At 47.7% G+C, this 21,796-nt stretch overlaps 1 protein-coding gene across 4 annotated transcripts in view; it reads left to right on the forward strand.

The window, feature by feature from the left end:
* Positions 1–21,796, forward strand: part of Arfgef2 (ADP-ribosylation factor guanine nucleotide-exchange factor 2 (brefeldin A-inhibited)) — a 92,602-nt gene that overhangs the window by 21,507 nt on the left and 49,299 nt on the right. Inside the window, exons 3-8 of one of the 4 annotated variants that reach the window (XM_006500483.4) lie at positions 585–708; positions 7,514–7,660; positions 8,656–8,835; positions 9,245–9,500; positions 15,728–15,796; positions 18,496–18,644. In XM_006500483.4, the coding sequence (XP_006500546.1) occupies positions 585–708; positions 7,514–7,660; positions 8,656–8,835; positions 9,245–9,500; positions 15,728–15,796; positions 18,496–18,644 (925 nt within the window). Of the gene's footprint in view, positions 1–584; positions 709–7,513; positions 7,661–8,655; positions 8,836–9,244; positions 9,501–15,727; positions 15,797–18,492; positions 18,645–21,796 lie in introns of all 4 variants that reach the window. The other 3 variants (NM_001085495.2, XM_006500484.4, XM_030252278.1) reach the window with 3 other exon arrangements.

The raw sequence follows: 21,796 nt of genomic DNA on the forward strand, positions 1-21,796 counted from the left end.
GTAAGCAGCTGTGCTTCCTCCTTTTTGGGGGTGCAGCAGGTGGTGGCCATGGGAACCCCTTTCCATGTGTGCTTACGGTCATATTTAAAGGGGCAGCACATACTCTACTGGCACAGTGCTCACACAGCAGGGCTCCCGGGCTGGGCAGGTGCCTGGCTCAGTGCTACACATGTGCTTGAAGGGGTGGTTAAAGAAGGCCAAGTCGATGCCTTTATACCTTCTCTTGAGAAGGAGGCAGAAGCCTTGTCTTGTGGCAAGCTGTAGCTTGCTCTGGCAGTCCTAGCTCCTTATCTTAATGGGAGCCAGCAGTCACAGCTCAGAACCATGGCTCTAGCATGGATGCAGCAGATTCTGACCAGTGCCAGTGAGTCCACTCACAAGGCTCATGCTTTCTGCATATGACATCCTGGTGGTTTCTTCCTCAAGTTACATGCACTCAGCTTGTAACCACAGTTCCAGGAGAGCGAGCGCTTTTAGCACTTTTAACCAAGTGCTTACAGTCACCGTGGGAGCGTCCAGTAAGATGGAGAGAAGCAAGCTTTTTTCCCTCATTCTACCTCTTTCCCCTTTCCTGCTTTCCCTAGGCTTGGCGCTGCGGCTCCACCAAAGGCAAACTTCATTGAAGCTGACAAGTATTTCCTTCCATTCGAGCTGGCCTGCCAATCCAAGTCACCTCGGGTGGTCAGCACATCCCTGGACTGCTTGCAGGTACCACGTTTAAGCTCAGTGTGAGGGGTCCTTGGTGTGAGCACTCCATTACCCACAGCAGTGCTGCTCTGGCACTGAGAATGCCCCAGGAGGTGGTGCAGGAGCAGCCCACAGCTTCCCGTGTGATGATGTCCTGGTGGCCAGGGGCCTGTGCTCCTTAGCTACAGTCACATTTCCCCAGTGGGGAAACTGTAGTCAGTTGTAGGTTGACTGTGTTTGATATATGTGATACATGACATGACATGCTCCCAGCCTCATCGTTGATGGTGTTAATGTGTTCTCTCAGGTGTAGAAACAGGTACAGCCACATCTGATTATTTGTGGCAGTTCTGATCTACAGTCACTATGAACGTGAACTAACCAGCCCCAGGAAGTGCGGGCTTGGGTTCCCAGTTCTCCATTTTGGACTAGCTGATCAGTGTATAAGTTCATTCTCTGTGCGTTTCTGTTTAGAGACACCTTAATAAGCACCATTGGCTCATCAACATTGAGTTTACAGCCAGCAGCTTTAATAACGTGCAAGTTTATTTAATACCTGCAGTTTCTTGTAAGGCAGTCCCGGCCTCCTTGCTCCTTAGCTCTAGGAAGCACCCTCTCACACACTAGGGAGGTGTTTTAAAGAGCATAGAGGATAAAACTGTGGAAGTCACACAGCAAAAACATCACAGAAAAAGAACACTTGAATGTGGAAGAAAATCTGAAAGAGAGCTGTGTCTCCTCGTCCAGCTCAGCTGTGATTCAGGGTCTCACTGTTCTGTGCATTTCTACAAGTAACCGCAGTTCTGACTGGGGCGTTCAAATGCTTCTGAGCGAGCGGGCGAGTGGGTGTGCAAGTGAGTGAGCGAGCGAGTGAGTGAGAACACTCGAGGCCAACAGTCTGCAAACGATGCGGCTTGGCTGTGGTTGGAGCTTCCTCACTAAAGCTCTCTAAGTGCTGAAGGCCTAGGAGTAGAGATGGGAGCCTGTGCTACAGTTGTAAGACACAGGGCAGCCCAGGAGCCTTAGTTCCCAAGCCGTCATTTTTTTCCTCTAGACAGCTCCAAGTTTCTTTACCTTAGCGCCGTCCCATCCGTCAGTGGAAGAAGTTTTGGATGTTATTGAAGTTACCAGCAACTCCTGGAACAGGAACAGGGAGCAGATGACTCTGTTAGGGTTGCTTAGAGAGTTGTGAAACAAGGTCCTCGAAGCCTCCTGCAGATTTGCATTTCTTTTTATTTTTTTTAAAGATTTATTTATTTTATGTATATGAGTACACTGTAGCTTGTCTTCAGGCACACATCGGATACTATTACAGATGGTTGTGAGCCACCATGTGGTTGCTGGGAATTGAACTCAGGACCCCTGGAAGAACAGTCAGTGCTCTTAACCACTGAGCCTGTTGTCATCTATTGGTTCTATGTGCCACACCATAGAACTGCAAAGTGGCATCCTGGGTCTAATCGTTACTCCATTATCTTCTTTTTTTCAACACAATTTAGAGTTGGTGACAGTTTTTTTTTCCACAGAAGCAGTTCTTTCAAATGAAAATTATTTCTCTCATTCCAGATAATTCTGTACATGTCCTATGCGAAGCTTCTAATGAGCCAGGAGTTCTCAAATGGCAGGCAGAGTCTTACTTCATCCTAAAGTACTTGATGCTGTGAATGCTTTCTGAGGAAATTTGACATCAGTTTTATTTTAGTTGTTTGGTTCCCATGATGAGTTTTAGTTTGGGAATGAGTCCTGATGCTAACACATTAACGTCCTAAGTGTGATAGCTCTCACCCTCCCTGGGCCGTCAGCCTGGCCAGGTCTTCATCCCTGTCACCCTTTTCATCCCCGTCAATCATCCTCTTTCAGCTTCAGAAGAAACGTTCTTGTTTTTGTTTTCTTCTGTTTGTTTTTTCCAGACAGGGTTTCCTCTGTATAGCCTTAGCTCTTCTGGAACTCACTCTTAGACCAGGCTGGCCTCGAACTTATAGATCTGCCTGCATCTGCCTCTGAGTGCTGCTTCCTTCTTGTTTTAGAGTTAAGGTGTCTGAGGCTTAGATAATAAAGTGGCTAGCTCAGCTCAAAGTCACCTGTCCAGTAATAGGGGCTTCTTTGGGTTGTAGGACTTCCCAGCCCCACACTTACAATGTAATCTGTTGTCTGCTTTTATGGATAGTTGCAATGGTCTCAGCTTGGGCTATGATAACTGAGTCCTACACAACACTCAGCCCTCTCTCATAGCTCTGAAGGGTGGGCAGTCTAAGATCAAGGCCCTTGCTGATTTGGTGCGGACTCTGGCTCAACTTGTAGAATGCCATAGTCTTACTGTGCCTTAGTGTATTACAGAACAAACAAGCTCTCTGGTCTGTTCTTACAGAGCACAGACTCCACTGTGAGGGCCCAGCCCTCGTGGCCTTAAGTCTGTTTAGCTCCCACAGGCCCAACATTTTCATGGGCACTTTTGGTTCTGGGACTTGAGAATATGGATCTAGGGAACATAACTTTGAGTCACAGCAACAGAGAGATGCGTGTTTACTTGCTTATTTGAGCCTGGCTTCTCACCATTGTGGCTTCAGTGAGTAGTTGCATCGGAGACCACCTGACCCGTGTGCTCAGTACCTGGTCCTTTATGCTCTTACCTGTTACCGTGTGACCTGGCTTCTTCACTGTGTGTGCATACACGACTTTAAACACCTTGTTCTCTTGATGTGTGGTTCTCTTTGGAATGGAATCCTCTGGAATTTAATAGGGGTGCTAGGGTCCTTGTTTAGTGTAAAAGGTGTAAAGTGCGCCCCTTTTTTATGACTTCAGGAAGTAAATAGGCACCCTGGAAGACTGAGTGGAAAAAGAGCTTAGCCTCTGCTGCCCGGCTAAGCCTGTCTGACTGGAATTTCCTGGCAGTTGAGGCGGAAGCTCATAGGTTGGAAACCAAAGGCCAGAATCTGGAGTGAAGTCTGATTTTGACAGAAGTGGAGCCAGCTGAAGTCACCTATACTGTGCCTTGTCACCCATTTCTCTTGGAGGTGGCAGGGACAAAGGCGCTTTAGGGTTTGCTTTGTAAGGAGCACAGTTGGCACAGATGCCCCTCCCTGCTCGGAGATGCCCTGAGATGTCATGTGCAGTCCTGAGAGGTCATGTGCAGCCCTGAGAGGTCATGTGCAGTCCTGAGAGGTCATGTGCAGCCCTGAGAGGTCATGTGCAGTCCTGAGAGGTCATGTGCAGCCCTGAGAGGTCATGTGCAGCCCTGAGAGGTCATGTGCAGCCCTGAGAGGTCATGTGCAGCCCTGAGAGGTTATGTGCAGCCCTGAGAGGTCATGTGCAGCCCTGAGAGGCCATGTGCAGCCCTGAGAGGTCATGTGCAGCCCTGAGAGGTCATGTGCAGCCCTGAGAGGTCATGTGCAGCCCTGAGAGGTCATGTGCAGCCCTGAGAGGTCATGTGCAGCCCTGAGAGGTCATGTGCAGCCCTGAGAGGTCATGTGCAGCCCTGAGAGGTCATGTGCAGCCCTGAGAGGTCATGTGCAGCCCTGAGAGGTCATGTGCAGCCCTGAGAGGTCATGTGCAGCCCTGAGAGGTCATGTGCAGCCCTGAGAGGTCATGTGCAGTCCTGAGATGTCATGTGCAGTCCTGAGAGGTCATGTGCAGCCCTGAGAGGTCATGTGCAGTCCTGAGAGGTCATGTGCAGCCCTGAGAGGTCATGTGCAGTCCTGAGAGGTCATGTGCAGCCCTGAGAGGTCATGTGCAGCCCTGAGAGGTCATGTGCAGTCCTGAGATGTCATGTGCAGCCCTGAGAGGTCATGTGCAGTCCTGAGAGGTCATGTGCAGTCCTGAGAGGTCATGTGCAGCCCTGAGAGGTCATGTGCAGCCCTGAGAGGTCATGTGCAGTCCTGAGATGTCATGTGCAGCCCTGAGAGGTCATGTGCAGCCCTGAGAGGTCATGTGCAGTCCTGAGATGTCATGTGCAGCCCTGAGAGGTCATGTGCAGCCCTGAGAGGTCATGTGCAGTCCTGAGAGGTCATGTGCAGCCCTGAGAGGTCATGTGCAGCCCTGAGAGGTCATGTGCAGTCCTGAGAGGTCATGTGCAGCCCTGAGATGTCATGTGCAGCCCTGAGAGGTCATGTGCAGTCCTGAGAGGTCATGTGCAGCCCTGAGATGTCATGTGCAGCCCTGAGAGGTCATGTGCAGCCCTGAGAGGTCATGTGCAGCCTCTGCAGCACTGAGGGGCCTGTGCTGCTCCCTTTAGCGTCTAGTGACCCACACTGCCTGGGGCAAAGCCTGACTTTCCTAAGTTAATGGATATATATATATATATGGATCTATCTATCTATCTATCTATCTATCTATCTATCTATTGGTTTTTTGAGACAGGGTTTCTCTGTGTAGCCCTAGCTGTCCTGGAACTCACTTTGTAGACCAGGCTGGCCTCGAACTCAGAAATCCGCCTGCCTCTGCCTCCTGAGTGCTGGGATTAAAGACGTGTGCCACCACGCCTGGCGTGGAATATATTTTAACTTAACATTATATATGAACTTTGTTCATTATAAAACATACAAAAATAGAATTTTTTGTTTTTTGTTTTTTTCAAGACAGGGTCTCACTCAGTAGCCTCTGGTTGTCCTGGAACTATAGACCAGGCTGGCCTTGAACTCACAGAGATCCTCCTGCCTCTGCCTCCTAAGTGCTGGGATTAAGGCATACACCACTACACCTGGCTTCAAAAATAGAAATTTTAAAGGTCAAGATAAAAGTTAAATACAAGTTGTGTGTGTAGACAGAGACAAGTGGAGCTCTATGTGATGGAGGCCACCCAGGGCTGCACAGTGAGACCTGTCTCAAAAACACAACAGTAACATTGGGACAGGAGAGATGTTTCAACTGTAAGTTGTCCACAGCCATCTATAACTCTAGTTCCTGGAGATCTGATGTCCTCTTCTGGCCTCCACAGGCAAAACACTCATACACATAAATATATAATAATAAATATTTTTTAGTTAGGCACTACATTTGTGCTAGACTACTTATCTAGCTTGCATGAGATCCAGTTCCATCTAGAATACTCTGGAGACAGAGGATGGAGGATCAGAAGTTCAAGGTCTGGTGTACAGAAGTCTGTCTCAAAAGAAAGAAAAAGATTGAAAAGTAGAATACCATTTTCTCTTTATTCACAGTGAAGCCTGTAAGGAATGATTGGCCCAGGCTGACCTGTCTATGTTACATATGCTGTGTTATAGCTTTTGTTGGTTGGCTTTGTGTGTGTGTGGGTATAGGTGTTGTGTGGGTTTGTGGTGGCATGCGTGGATATGTGTGGGTCCATGTAGAAGTCCGAGATGAGCCTTGTTCTTCAAGCTATCCACCTTGGCTTTTGAGACAGGGTCTCTCATTGGACCTGGGGTTCAGTAATAGGCTTGGCTGTCAGACCAGCAAAGCCTCAGGGGTGTGCCTGTCTCTCCCTCCTGGGCACTGGGATTTCGAGGCCTGTCATCCTCTATCCTAGCTTTTGACATGGGTCCTGGGGAGCAAATTCAGGTCTGCATCCTAGCATGGCAAGCATTTAATGACTAAACTATTTCCCCAGCCCTTAATTAAAGTTAATTATTTAGTAGTAGTATTTTTGAGGCAGAATCTGATTACTTCTTGGCATGGACCTTGCTATGTAGACCAGAGATCCGCCTGCTTCTGCCTTCCAGGTCCTGAGATTCAAAGTGTGGCCCTATTTTTGTTTTTTGATACAAGCTCTTACCATGTGGCCTAGGCTAGTAATCAAATTCATGATTTTCTGCCTCAACGTCCATGTAAGCATGTCCAACTGGAGGCCTGTTTTCTCTTTTTCTGTGCTTGGGATGGAACGGAACCCAGGTGTGAGTCCAAAGTATCACGCTGCTTCCTGGCCCCAGAGAACCTCCTTTTCAACATGGTGTTGAGATATTCACTCATTCAATCACATCCCAGTGCTCACAGCAGAGCTTGAATCCTAATGTCAGAAGGAAGAAGCGCTGTCAGAAGTGGGGGGGGGGGGGGAACGAGCAGCTCTGGCTCGTCCTTCATCCTGCCCACTACCTTCTGGGTCCCAGAGTCGGGCTTGAACAGCAGAGGGGCGGGCGGTCTGTTCTGTCCCACCGTGTGTGCTGTGTTTCTGCTCTCGACACTCTCAGTCTTGTTCTGCTTACTGAATGAAGGTGCTTTGTAGAAAGCCACTCAGGAATGTTGTAAGCTTCTGCAGGGTAAATACCCCCTGCCCCTCTTCCACACCCCCACACCCCCCCAGTACAGCAGGCAGGCTCAGGAGTGCTTGCTTGTCTGCTTGTGTAGGCAGGCAGGGATGTGAGCAGCCAGAAGCACGGTTATATACAGAACAGCAGCAAGTCCACATCCTCACCAGCTCCCCGAAGCACAGTGTGCCCTAGAAGCCTGGGCCTTTTGCTGGCCTGACCTTTAGAATAAGCTGTACAGTTGGGAGAAAAAAACTGATTTCTAAGCTTCTGCCTCCTAACTCCTGGTTCAGTAGGTCCAGATTGAAGTCCAGGAAACTGCATTTTTGTGATTTCTTCCAGATGACTCTTAATCTCAGGCAGGTGTAGCGCTCACTCTGACCTCTGTCTCTCAGGTTTCTCTTTGTGCTAAGGTCCAGGTTGGGCATGAGGTGGCACTGGCAGGTAAGGTAGCCTCTGGGAGGCAGCCTGCCTACTGGGGGATGGTAAAGGTCACACTCAGAACAGCTGTGCTTGCCTGGCTCCTGGGAGTAACTACTGCCATGGGAACTTGAAGTTCAAGGCCATCCTCCCTCCATCTTGTTGTCTAGCCAGGCAGAATCTTGTAACTTCTGCTCTTTTGTGTGCAGAAACTCATCGCATATGGACACATCACTGGCAATGCCCCTGACAGTGGCGCTCCTGGGAAGCGGCTGATCGACAGGATCGTTGAAACCATTTGCAATTGTTTTCAGGGCCCTCAGACAGATGAAGGGGTTCAGCTACAAATCATTAAGGTACTTCTGTGTGCCTGGTCTGGGTTTGAGAGTCTGGGCTTTGACTTACCATGTATCCGTTGAGTGTGTTGAGCTGGAACCGAAGAGTCAGACGTGCTCCTTAGCGCTTCTGTTAGTGCCGTGACGGAGGAGCACGAGCAGGTGTGCCTCTGGTAAATAGTCAGTCCCCACTAGCCGTGGATCACCGCAAGTGCATTTGCTTGAGATTTTCTGGGATCTGCTGGAGATTCTTTGTTCCAGCTGACCGTCCACCATCACTGTACAAGTCTTCATTGATGTTCTTAATGCCTGAAACTGCCCTGTCTCCTGTCTTCCCAGCTCTTCCCTCTTCTGGGTGTGCGGCCCAAAAACGGCTTGGGATGAGCTAGAGTTGCCAGTGTGTCAGGGAATGAGTGGGTGGACCAAGGCTTCCCTCCTGATCTTAGGTGCTGGGTAGCTCAGCTGTGTGGGATAGGCTCTGTGTGTTTTGTGAGGGAGGAGTGTAGTTTTCATTTTAGGTTTTTACTTTTTTTTTTTAACTTTAGATTTTTTCAATCACTATTAACATTCAGAATTTTCAAGGTTTTCTCTAAAACTTATAAGAAAATTTTTAGCAAGCACTAGAACACCTACTTCAGCACAGCATAATTACTTAAAATGATGTGAGTTTCAGGGAGTCAGCAATTGCTTTTCTAACTCCAAACAGTAGGAAGCTGGCTCTGGGTACTAAATCAGCCAGGTGAGTTTGCAGGACCAGCTGAGAATTTAGAAAAATCAGGCTGGGTGTGTTGGTACCACATGTAATCTTAGCACTTGGGAGACAGAGGCAGGAGAATTGCTGAATGTTTGAGGCCAGCCTGTATATAACCAGATTTAGGACAGCCAGGATTACTGAAGGAGACTTATTTTCAGGGAAAAAAGGGGGGGGGCAGGGCCAAACCCCTCAACTGTTCTGGAAAGTTTGCCCAGGAGAAATATGGGCATATGGGAAGGTGGCCATTTCTGATCTGTGCCAGGCTCTGCTGACTGCTGTGACATCCCCACACATTGAAATCCATGAGGGCACCATCCTGCAGACAGTGAGGACCTGCTACAATATCTATCTGGCCAGCAAAAACCTCATCAATCAAACCACCGCCAAGGCCACCCTTACCCAAATGCTGAATGTCATCTTCACCCGCATGGAAAACCAAGTGGTGAGTGACAGCTGGCCTGGCCCCACGTCCTGCTGAATCAGCGCATGCATGTGGGGAGTGGGGGTGGGGAGTGGGAACTGGCACTGGAGGAGACATCCTTCCTGAGACCTCGATTTTAAAAGCAGATTGCAACTCTAGCCTGGGTTTTGAAGTTTGGTTATCACAGTCTAAGTTTACTTTGGACTTACCTCTTTTTAAAAACTTTATGCTGGGTTGGGATATAGGTTAGCGGAAGAGCCCTTCCCTAGCATATATAAGGCTCTAGGTTTAATTCTAGCACCCAGGAAAACAGAACAAAAGTTCGGTCAGCTGCTTGAAATATTTTAAAAACAATAGTTTGGTGTAATTTTTTTTTTTAAATAAAATGCTAGCACTGTTTAGATGGAATCCCTTCTCTCTTGTGTTTTAGTTACAGGAGGCCAGAGAATTGGAAAAACCAATGCAGTCAAAACCTCAGTCCCCGGTGATCCAGGCCACAGCAGGCTCTCCCAAGTTCAGCCGCCTGAAGCAGAGCCAGGCCCAGAGCAAACCCACGACTCCTGAGAAAGCAGAGCTGCCCAATGGGGACCATGCCCAGAGTGGCCTAGGAAAAGTGAGCTTGGAAAATGGAGAAGCTCCCCGAGAGAGAGGCTCGCCAGTCTCTGGGAGAGCCGAGCCTTCGAGGGGTGAGCTGGCATCTTCCTGGGCTGTGGGACACACTGGGAACGCTTGGCTGGTGGTTAAGGAAGCCCTGGGGGGAGCCTGTCTGTTCTGGGCCTTTCCTTGGCTTCTACATGGGGCACAGCCAGTGAGGCCTGCTGCTGCTTCCTGCCAGCCATGGCATAGTTGGTGCAGTTTGGGGCACTCGGTCTCCACAGGGAGTTAAGTAGGTGATTAATCCGTTTGTATTGGCAGTCTGGTACCACGCATAGAGCCCTGTGAAGAGCTAGAACGCACATGGCAAGCACGGGAACAGTCAGGTCGATGGCGTCATCAGACGTAATCCACTTGATTTTTTTTTTTTTTTAGTTTGCTTAGTTTTAAAACCCTTGCTTGTGCGCACTTTGTATGAGCATGGGTATCCATGTGCTGCAGGCACCAAGAGAGGTTAGACTCCCACGAGTTGTAGTCTCATGTACTCCCCGAGGGTAGAACTCATGGAGTCAGGCTTGGCACACTTAAGCACACTTACCTGCTGAGCTATCTTATTGGCCCTTTGTTTCCATTTTAAGCAAAATAATCTTCCAGAGCTGGCTATCATCAGACAGTTAATGAGTTAGAATGAGTTAATGAGCATAGAATTGTGATGACCTAGGATCATCTGCATCTCCTCCTGACATCGGCAGGAGCCAATCCAACGTCTTCAACCATCACCTTCAACCTTGTCTTTCCTGGTTGGTGCCAATTCTTCACTCACATTCCTTGCTGTACACATTTCCAATTGATGTCATCTCTGCCTCTGTTACATGACTGATAATGCCTTCAGCCGGTAGTGTCTCCTGCTAGGCCACACAGATTGGACATCTTGTTTGTTTGTTTGTTTGTTTATCTAGACAGGGTTTCTCTGTGTAGCCCTGGCTGTCCTGGAATTCACTCTGTAGACCAGGCTGGCCTCGAACTCAGAAATCCACCTGCCCCTGCCTCCCAAATGCTGGGATTAAAGGCGTGCACCACCACGCCCGGCCAGATTGGACATCTTAAAGTGCAGTAATAATTGTAGCTGAGCAAACAGAAGAGTTGTCCTCTTTGGGCTGCAGCAGACTGCTTTCTCTTTGTTATGTTCCGGGCGCAGCATGAGTGAGGTCCCAACCTCCCCTATGCAAAACCCTCTGATAATTCCCCATTCCTATTCTCTACCAATCAGAGCAAAAGCTATGCCCTCCCTTCCCTGATTGCTTGCAGAGCCTTGTGAGACTGAGCCCTGCCCACTTCTCTGTCCTTTTCTTTAAATTTAAAATTTCCCCTTTCCCCTTTTTATCCCCTCCCACCCCTGCCTTTCTGTGTGGTATATCTGCATGTATTTGGGATGTGCACCTGCAGAGGCCAGAGGATGGCATCAAGTGTCCTCCTCTGTCAGTTCCTATTCCTTTGTCCCCAGAGTACCAGAAAGGTCCAGCAATCACCCAGTCTCCTGCATCCACTTCTGGAGTATTAGGATTGCAGGTGTGGACCCTCATTGCTACTTTATGTAGTGCTTGGGGTTAGACCCAGGGCTATATTGTTTGTTTGTTGTTTTTGGATTTTTGAGACAGGGTCTCTCTGCAGAACCCTGGCTGTCCTGGACTGCACACTATGTAAACAAGGCTGGGCTCCAACTCACAGAGATCTCCTTGCCTCTGCCTACTTTGTGCTAGGATTAAAGGCACACACTACCACACCTGGCCTTTGTTTGTCTTTTTTTTTCTTTTTTTTTTTTTTTTTCGAGACAGGGTTTTTCTGTGTAGCCCTGGCTGTCCTGGAACTCACTCTGTAGACCAGGCTGGCCTCGAACTCAGAAATCCACCTGCCTCTGCTTCCCAAGTGCTGGGATTAAAGGCGTGCACCACCACGCCCGGCTTGTTTGTCTTTTATAAGCACATCGTTCCTGAGATGTGATTTGCACTGTACTGACCCATTTGAAATGCACATTTAGAAGCTAGGTGAGATGCATGCTTTCAATCTTGGCACTTGAGAGCCTGGGACAGGAAGATCACTATAAGTTTCTGTAGCCTAAGCTACAGAGATCCTTTCTAAAAAAATGAAAACAGTAGCAGGGTGTAATGGCACACACTTTTAGTCCCTGCACTTGGGAGACAGAAGCAGTCGGATCTCTGTGTGTTCAAGGCCAGCCTAGTGTATGTAGTGAGTTCTAGGACAGCTAGGGCAAAATAATGAGACTATGTCTTGGGGGTGTGGGGGTGAGAAAGAAAGAAACTTCAGTGACATCCAGAAGAAGTATCAAGCTGGAGTCCCGCCTCAGGGGCCACGGGAGCCATTGATGTCAGGGTTAGACCTGCCTGGCCTGAGGACATAGTGTCCTTAAGTACTCCAAATATACCATATATATATAATATATATATATAATATAATCCAAAGATACCAGATCCTTCCTTCCGTGATTGATCCATAGATTAGGATGATTAATAACGCTGATTAGATGGGCTCGGTGGGTAAAGGCAGTAGTCACCAGAGCTGGAGACCTGAGTTTGATTCCAGGACCCACACGGTGGAAAGAGAGAAGAACCAACTTCCACAAGTTGTCCTGTCCCCTCCTTATGTGTGCCATGGCACGTGTGTCCACACAAACACACACCATAGCCACACAGTGAATAAAGTGACGGATTATGGTATTTGTATACAACTTCTTACATCCTCTCACATACTTCATTTTGAGCAGAAGGAAGAGTGAGAACTCCAGCAAGGGGAAGGAGTTCCGAGGAGGGCACACTACATTCATCTTCTTTTTTTTTTTTATTTATAAAGAAAAGAGTTAAAAAAAAAAAAAAAAAGTAAAGGGCCAGGCGTGGTGGCACACGCCTTTAATCCCAGCACTTGGGAGGCAGGGGCAGGCAGATTTCTGAGTTCCAGGCCAGCCTTGTCTACAAAGTGAGTTCCAGGACAGCCAGGGCTACACAGAGAAACCCTGTCTCGAAAAACAAAAAAAAACAAAAAAAACAAAAAAAAAAAAGAAAGAAAGAAAGAAAAGAATTTTAATTTGACTCACTGTTCTAGGCCAAGGTCAAGGGGGTACATTTGGTCATCTGGTGATGGCCTTCTTGCTGTGTGACGTGGTGATACAGAGCATCAGGTGGCATCCTCTGTCTGTTAGCTTCTTTCCTGTTGGTGAGTTGGGCTGTCCTGTACAAGGCCATGTGTGGACGGTGAACTGTGTCTTTCCGGGAACGGTGATGGCGCCTCTGCATGTTCAGTGCAATGCATTCTCCCCAAGCTTCCCAGGCTGCATTTGGTTGGATCTGTGAGTGCAGAGCCCATGGACATGGAGCCAAGTGGTGTTTAGTACAGGTGCAGTTAGAGGTCCAGCCTGTACCCGTGCCAGACTGCAGTGAGGAGGGTCGCAAGACTCAGAAAAGGGCAAGGCTTAAAGCAATTTAAATGGGAAATTTCCAGGAAAGAGAGGCCTATGTGGATGTGGTAATTGTATTTTTCTGTTTGGAAATGAAAGATAGTGAAGGCTTTAGCTAATTGAAAGTGCTTTCTCTGTTTAATTGGAATTTTTCATTATGGACTCAGTCTCTGGGTCTAGCAAGGTGACGGGAGTGGCAGTCCCTATCTCCCAGCACACTGTCCTCACACCTGAAGCCCAGGCCAGAGGAGCCACTGTGGGGATGCTTTTCAGGGACCAGCCACAGGGCATACAGGCGAGGGAATGGGAGCTTGAGGGACTTAAATCCCCACACTGGGAGCTGGGCCAGGCATGCTGTCTGCAGAGCCTCTACTGAATCTACTTTCATGGGAAACAGTTCTCTCTGGTCTTTGTTGTTGTTTAAAAAAACTTTTTCCTTTTTTTTTTTTTTTTTTTTGGTTTTTCGGTTTTTCGAGACAGGGTTTCTCTGTGTAGCCCTGGCTGTCCTGGAACTCACTCTGTAGACCAGGCTGGCCTCGAACTCAGAAATCCGCCTGCCTCTGCCTCCCAAATGCTGGGATTAAAGGTGTGTGCCACCACGCCTGTCCTTTCTTTTTCTTCTCTTTCTATCACTGATACCCCTCCTTTATGGGTTTATCCATCTTCTCACCCTCCTTTGTGTGTGTGTGTGTGTGTGTGTGTGTGTGTGTGTGTGTGTGTGTGTGTAGAGTGTTACTTTTTAGCTCTGGCAGGCTTGGCACCTATTATATAGCCCAGGCTGGCCTGGAATCTATAGAGATCCATCCATTTCTGCTCCTCAAGTGCTGGAATTGAGGGGTCCCCTAACTTGTGATATTTTCTGCTTTAAGCATCTCTATAGCTAGTGCTACAGCGCTCCCCCTACCCCTTGGGACTTCAGAGGGTTTTATGCTGTTGTTTGTTTTGAGACAGAGTCTCTCTTTTTCTTTTCTTCTTTTTTTCTATTTGAAGTGGGATCTCACTGTGTAGCCCTGGCTGTCCTGGAACTCACTCTGCAGGCCAAGCTGGCCTCGAACTCACAGAGATCCTCCTGCCTCTGCCTCCCCAGTGCTGGGACTAAAGGCGTGTGCCACTAACATCTGGCCTAGCTTCAGGTTTTTTTAATAAAAACAAGTTGTGTTACTGACTAAGTAATCTCTCAGATAAAGTTATTAGCGGCTGATTCAAGTGTTTTAAGAAGTAGTTGGTGGTAAACAACACACACCTGCCAGCCTGCAGTTATCAGCCTCTACTTTATGGCCTCTGGTCACACTGAGCCCCCCAGGCCTCTGATACCACGACTCCACTGTCGTGGGTGTTGACTGTGAACAGTGTAATGTGCAGCAGACAGTACAGATTGGAAATGGTAAGCATAATTTTATCAAGTCATAGCATCAGTGGATTGGAGCTAAACAGGAATTTAGAAAGTCATGGCTTGGGTGGAGCCCATCTAGAGCACTTGTCCAGGCAGTATGCCTGAGGCCTGCTTCAAGCCTAGTACCAGAGAGGGAAAGCAGCTCTGAAATAGCTAGCATTAGTGTCTATAAACCACGGTGTAGGTGATTCTATGGGTGGTATGGGAGCAGTTTTTTTTTTTAAAGATTTATTTATTATTATATCTAAGTACACTGTAGCTGTCTTCAGATGCACCAGAAGAGGGCGTCAGATCTCATTATGGATGGTTGTGAGCTACCATGTGGTTGCTGGGATTTGAACATAGGACCTTTGGAAGAGCAGTCGGTGTTCTTAAACACTGAGCCATCTCTCCAACCTGGGGAGCAGTTTTTAATTACATGTTTGTTTTAGCATGTGTTACTACAGTGTAACTAGCAGCTCTTAAGTTGGTAGTTGTAGATTTCATTGTCTGAGGTAAGATGAGTGCCACTGCAGGAGTGGGGCAGAGGTCACTAAGGTGGGAAAACCAAACGGCGGTTTGGGTGACTGTCTAAATCGTGCTTTTGAGGGAAGTAAATGAATTGAGAAGACTTGGCTGTGGCAGGGTTGTTCCTCATCTTCCATTCTGGTTATGCTTTGCCCTCTAAGAGAAAGTGGTGATGTCGGGAATCTCTTCCGAGAGACTTGGTTATAGGTGTTCAGTGACAGTTGAAAATGTTCCCCAGAACCTCAGGGCCACGCCCAGAACTGGCAGATGGCAGTGCTGGTGGCTAGAGAGCCCTCACTGCTGCAAGCGTACACAGCCTGTGGTGTTGCTCACTCAAGATGAAGGCTTTTGCCCAGTGAGGTGTTTTCTAACTGGTGACTTCACTTCCACTTGTCTGCTCACTCCATAAGCTCTTCTTTGGGACTAATTTTCTAAAAAATAAGCAATTAATGATCAGAGATACTGGGCCTTTTCCACTTAAACACCGTTTGGCAGGATATTTTCATCTGAGATGTAGTCCATCTTCAAGTGTCAGGTTAGCAGGCTTGTACTGACACAGAGTCCAGCGTGCTGCTCACCAGAGCTCCGCGGCCAGGAGCTTGGTGGAGGTACAGAGAAGCCCGTCCTTGTTTCTGCTGGGATGAGTAGATCAGCCATGCTCTGGTGGGGGTGGGGACTGGCCTGGGCTGAGCAGCTGCGACTTGGGAAGGAGGAAAGGACGGTACCGGTACCAGTTTCAGTGCTCTTGAGAGTGAGCCTTCGTGAAAGCCAGGCTGACCTTTCCCTTGGGGTCAGCATCTGACGGATCCTCTCTGCTGGCACATTTGCTGGTGGAGGGACACACTGGTGCCTCTGCAGGACTCTAGAAAGCAGTTGTCATCATCTCCTCCCCTTCTTTTCTCGTCCCTGGCAGCACCTTATGTATGTTTGTGTGTTTGGGCTGTGTGCAGGCACTGACAGTGGAGCTCAGGAGGTGGTGAAGGACATCTTAGAGGACGTGGTCACGTCTGCTGTGAAAGGTGAGTGCTGAGGCCAGCCCGCCTTTCCTCACGCTCTGTCCATGCCGTGAAGCCCCTCAGGCAGCATCTGGGCAGGCGCTCAGCTCCTCACTGAGCTCCCGCAGCTCCCAGCCCCCGCTTGGCACGCAGAGATCTGCCTACAGGGAGGGAGGGATGGATGGATGGATGGATGGATGGATGGCTTTTGTTCTGTCTAGGTTGAGGCACAGTCTCACAGTGAGATCACAGTCTACACAGGAGTATTAGGTGCTCCACCTGGACACACAGGGGTCCCCTCCATATGTCTTCTACATCAGAGCTGCTAAGATGTCAAGACCAGACTTCACGTGTGGTCACACAGCAGCAGGCGTTAGGCACTCCTCATGTCCCACTCAGTGTCAGTCAGCTTCCAGAACTAGCCCCGGTGATGCTTCAGACTCAGTCAGCGGCTGCTTGGGGAACACTGTGCCGGTGCCATTACTTGGGAAGAAACGTGAACATGGCAGTAGGTCACAATCAGCATTTTCAAATGGGAGAAATAAATAGAATACAGATGATTATAGATCTGAGTTCACAGGGCATGGAAATACTCATTCTTTTTCATAAAATGTTGCAGTTCTTTATTTTTACATTGTGATTGTTTCTTTTTGCCTAATTCAGTTGTCCCCTCCCAGACTTACTGCCTCTGTCTCCTAACCTAGGCCTCCTCCTGGGAGCTTTTGGCCTCTGTACAATCTAATGTAGGGCTAGAATGTTTTCAGCCTCAGACTTAACTGTTGAATAAGCTCGCCCTTTCTAGCTCTTTCTGAATTCTGTCTGCCTGGTTCAGCTCAGCTGCTCTGACTCAAACTCTTCTCCAAGCTGATTGATTCAATCTGTTTTCTCTCTCCTTCTCTCTGCCTTTCCTGAATTGTTCTGTTTGACCACAAACACTAGCAATCTATGCTGATGTTCTGGCTCCTTCTCATTCTCTGGTTCCTTCTATCTTCATCTATATCTACTTTGTTCTCTCTACAACCAGTCTCTGTAAAACTGTCCAGGAAAACCTGCTCTTCTCCCTCCCTCCCTCTCTCTCTGTCTCTTAAGTAGCTTCCCTTTCCTCTCTCTCCTTATGAGAGTTAGGCATATCCTATTCTGTCAAATCTTTCTCTGACTCGTCACTTTCTCTGCCACTCAAGTAGATACCACTTTCAAACATGGGTGTTTCCTTCCATAAACTAACTTCACCTTCATTGGGACTAAAGGTAAGTTACTGAGGGCAAGTCTGTATTCCAACTGGAGGGATTAAAGATGTGTGCTAAGGGCTGAGCTACACCACAATGTTTTTTTTTTTCAGTAAATAACACAATCTTGAGGTTCCCAGTGTGATCAGATATCCCTACAACAGTACATGTTCACACTGGGACATTGTTTACATTCATTTCTATGTGTTCTGGCCTATGCTCTACACTTGGGAGACTGAGGCAGAAGAACCCATTGTGACTTCCAAGCCTGGAGATCAAATCCAGGGCCTCACACATAGCAGATTGCCGCTGGGTTACATCCCAGGCCTGATGTCATGCTTGGGAAACCACATCTCTGAGCCTTCCTTTGCTCATTCAGGTGCTGCCAAGCTCTTTCTGAGAGCCCAGCACTTACTTAACCATGTAGCAAGGAAGACCTTTCAAAGAACAGCAGTAAGGCCGGATGTGGTGGCGCAGACTTTAATCCTATCGCTTGGGAGGCAGAGAAAGAGGCAGGCAGATCTCTGTAAATTTGTGGTCAGCCTGTCTACAAAGAGAGTTCCAGGACAGCCAGGACTACAGAGAAGCCAGTCTCAGAAAAAAACAAAAACAAAACCAAGCAGTATCTCTTGCCATCCATCACCTGTCACACCTCAGCCTGTCGTGGAGTAGCACTGGTTAAATATTGTGTCCAGTGAATCTATGCTTTGTCAAACTATTGCTAGTCATTGAGGTTGTATAGCAGGGACATGTGTACCTGCCACAATGCCTGAGGAGTACACAGAGTGTGTGTGTGCCTGTGTATGTGTGGGGTGTGTGTGTGTGTGTGTGTGTGTGTGTTTTATTTTATGTGTGTGAGTACACTGTTGCTGTCTTCAGACACACCAGAAGAGGGCATCAGATCCCATTACAGATGGTTGTGAGCCACCATGTGGTTGATGGGAATTGAGTTCAGGGCCTCTAGAAGAACAGTCAGTGCTCTTAGCCACTGAGCCATCTCTCCAGCCTCCTGGGCTTGTTTTTCAATACCTGGTGTCTCTGTGTAGCCCTGGCTGTCCTGGAACTCACTCTGTAGACCAGGCTGGCCAAGAACTCAGAGATCCAGCTGACCCTGCCTCCCAAGTGCTGGGATTAAAGGTGTGCACCAGCCTTTTAACTGTCTCTTAAGTCTTGGGCTATTAACTCTTTAAATAAAGTCTTTGTTTCTAGTGCTTTGCTTCTTTCAATCTTTTTTTCAGAAGTCGACAGATGGGCAGGGCTGCTGCTCTTCACAGCTTTGCATGTGATGTGAGTGAAGTCCTGTGTGGAGCTTGCATTACTGAGGCCCTGGCAGTGAGGCTATAGCTGAGGGTCAGGCAGAAAGCCTGAGCTCCTCTGTGTTGTGGGGCTAGGGGAAGAAGGGGCGCACAGTACTGAGTCTGTAAGTTCTGTCTGGTTCAGCAGTGTTTTGGGATACACACTCATTGGGCAATGACTTTGAACTTATGTCTTAAGAAGCAGCAGAAAAGCATGGTCTGCCGGAGCCCGACCGAGCCCTGGGTGCCCTAGAGTGCCAGGAATGCGCTGTTCCTCCTGGAGTTGATGAAAACTCACAGACCAACGGCATAGCAGACGACAGGCAGTCGCTATCCTCCGCAGATAATCTGGTACGTCACTATGCCCTCCCTTCCACTTGCAGGGTTTTAGAAGATGCAGATTAGGTCTCTGTTAGAGAAGAGAGCTACACAAAAGGGCCCTGTGGGTATTAGCCCTGCTCTCATCCTCTGTACAGCAGGGTTTCCTTTTCTGATACTAGTGACGTGGACCACTATATAGCTTGGCTAGCCTCACACTCAGAGATCTGTCTGTCTCTGTATCTTACATGCATATATAGTCCCAATCCTGTGCGCGCCTCTGTGTGTGTGTGTGTGTGTGTGTGTGTGTGTGTGTAGCATATGTGTCGCATGCACTTGCCTATGCTTATGTGGAGATCAGAGGCCAATGCCAGGTGTCACCTTACTTTTTTGAGAGTGAGTCTCTAATTGAGTCAGGAGCTCAGCAGTTGGCTAGACTGTTTGGTTAGTGAGCGCAGGATCTGCCTGTCTGCCCTTCCTAGCACCAGAATGACTGACTCTGAATGCTAGGGATCTGAACTGAGGTTCTCTTGCTGTGGGTGTGGCATGACCTCATCTATTGAGCCATCCCCCAGCCCTTTGTTCTTTTTAAGGGTAAAATTCTCTAAACAGTATCATTGGGTCAGGACTTGGAAGCTCTGGGCTGGAGAATTAGCCCAGATGCAGTGATTGTCTGACATGAGCCAAGTTCAGGCCCAGAGTTAAATTATTTTTAAATGTATTTTTATGTATGAATAATTTTTAATAAAGTGTATATTTGCCGGGCAGTGGTGGCGCATGCCTTTAGTCCCAGCACTCGGGAGGCAGAGGCAGGCAGATTTCTGAGTTCGAGGCCAGCCTGGTCTACAGAGTGAGTTCTAGGACACCCAGGGCTACACAGAGAAACCCTGTCTCGAAAAAGAAAAAAAAAAAGTGTATATCTGGCCTCGAGTGTATATTTGCACAGAACAAGAGAGGACAAGCTTTAACTGAGCATGATGACACAGGCCCTATAGGCTGGCACTTCGGAGGCTGCAGCAGGGCTGAGGTCGAGGTTGCCGTGGGCTTACATAGCAAGATGAATGGTTTGGAAGCTTTCGCCTTCGGTCCACTCGGATAGCTACCCAGATCCTACCTGCCTCCCTTAGTCTGCTGAAAGCTATTTTCTCTTCTTCTGTTAAAATTGAGTGACAGCATTAATTAAAACTCTCTCTTCTGACAATCCCACACTAATGGGCAGTAATAACATAACTTAGGTTTAGTTTTTTTTGTTTTTTTTTTTTTTGTTTTTGTTTTTGTTTTCAAGACAGGGTTTCTCTGTGTAGCCCTGGCTGTCCTGAACTCACTTTGTAGACCAGGCTGGCCTCAAACTCAGAAATCCGCCTGCCTCTGCCTCCCGAGTGCTGGGATTAAAGGCTTGTGCCACCACGCTCGGCTTAAATGTAACTTTTAAGATGTACTTTTGTGTATGAGTGTCTGCATGAATGTCTATACCGTGTGTATACCTGGTGCCTGGGTCGGGCAGAAGACTTCAGATTCCCTGGGACCAGAGTGAAAGATGGTTGTGAACTTCCATGCTGGTGCTGGGAACCAAACCCTGGTCCCTGGAAGAGCATCAAGTTCTCCTAACCAATGAATGAGCCAACTCTCTATCCTCTAAATGTATTGATTTAGTATTTACTTTTTGAGACAGGGTTTGAGTATCTCTGGCTGTGGTGGAACTTCCTATGTAGCTGAGGTTAGCCGCAAAGTCACAGAGATCCTCCTGTCTGTGCCTCTGAATGCAGGAATTAAAGGTGTGTGTCACCACACAGGTCTCAAGGTCATATTTGAAAGTTCATTTTGGGGGCTGGTGAGATGGCTCAGCGGTTAAGAGCGCCGACTGCTCTTCCAAAGATCCTGAGTTCAAATCCCAGCAACCACATGGTGGCTCACAACCATCCATAACGAAATCTGATGCCCTCTTCTGGAGTGTCTGAAGACAGCTACAGTGTACTTACATATAATTAATAAATAAATAAATAAATAAATAAATAAATAAATAAATAAATAAAAGTTCATTTTGAAATGTATGTTATTTTTCTCTAATCACTCAGCTTCAGAATTCTTAAAAATACCTTTCTTTTCTTTGTTGTTGTTGTTGTTGTTGTTGTTTTTCAAGACAGAGTAGCCCTGGCTGTCCTGGAACTCACTTTGTAGACCAGGCTGACCTTGAACTCAGAGATCTGTCTGCCTCTGACTTCTGAGTGCTAGCATTAAAGGTGTGTGCCACCATGGCCTGCATCAAATAGATATAATTGCCTTTGTAGAGTATATTAACACGTAGATGAATTAACTTTAGATTTTGGCCATTCTAAACTCCCTCCATCCACATGAACTTTGCAAAGCTCACCCCTAGTGACTTACCCACTCCAGCAAGGCTCCTGAATGTTCCAGAACCTCTCCAGACTGCTAAGGACCAAATACTCCAACATTTCTCATAAAACTACCACAGTAGTCAGGGCACAGTAGTCAGGAAGCATCAGAGTCATGCCCCTGCCTCTGCCTAGGCAACCGTCCAGCAACTAAGCTGCATTCTAAACTTTCTCCTTTTTATTTTTCTTTTTTAACATTTTTAATTCTCTTTTTTCCTCTCTGTATTTCTTTCTTGAGAATGTGCGTGTAATGTATATGTATATTTTTAGAATCAAGTGCAGTAGCACACATACAGGAGATCAAGTACAGCTCTAGTGTTGGCCCTCTACCTTCCTACGTTTATGTGGGTTCCAGTGATCAAACTCAGTCAGGTTTGTATGCCAAGCACTGTTATCATTGAAACTATCTTACTGGCCTTTGTTTTTGTTTTGTTTTGTGTTTTTTGGTTTTTCAAGACAGGGTTTCTCTGTGTAGCTGTGGCTGTCCTTGACTTACTGTGTAGACCAGGCTGGCTTTGAACTCACAGAGATCCTCCTGCCTCTTGCTCTAGAGTGCTGGGCCTAAAGGTGTATACCACACCTGGCCTGCTTTGTTTTTGTTTTTTGAGACAAGTTCTTATATACACCAGGTTGACCTAAAATTTACTAAGTAGTTGAGGAGAACCTTGCCCTCTGCTCCTCAGTCTCCACCTCCCAGTGTTGGAATGACAGGCACGTGCCTAGACCTGGGTTTCATAAAGACTTCAGAGAGTAAGTGGCAAGGTTTGCAATTTCTCTGGTGACAGAACTGTG

This window comes from Mus musculus, chromosome 2 (assembly GCF_000001635.26).
Source record: "Mus musculus strain C57BL/6J chromosome 2, GRCm38.p6 C57BL/6J".
Taxonomy (NCBI): Eukaryota; Metazoa; Chordata; class Mammalia; order Rodentia; family Muridae; genus Mus; species Mus musculus.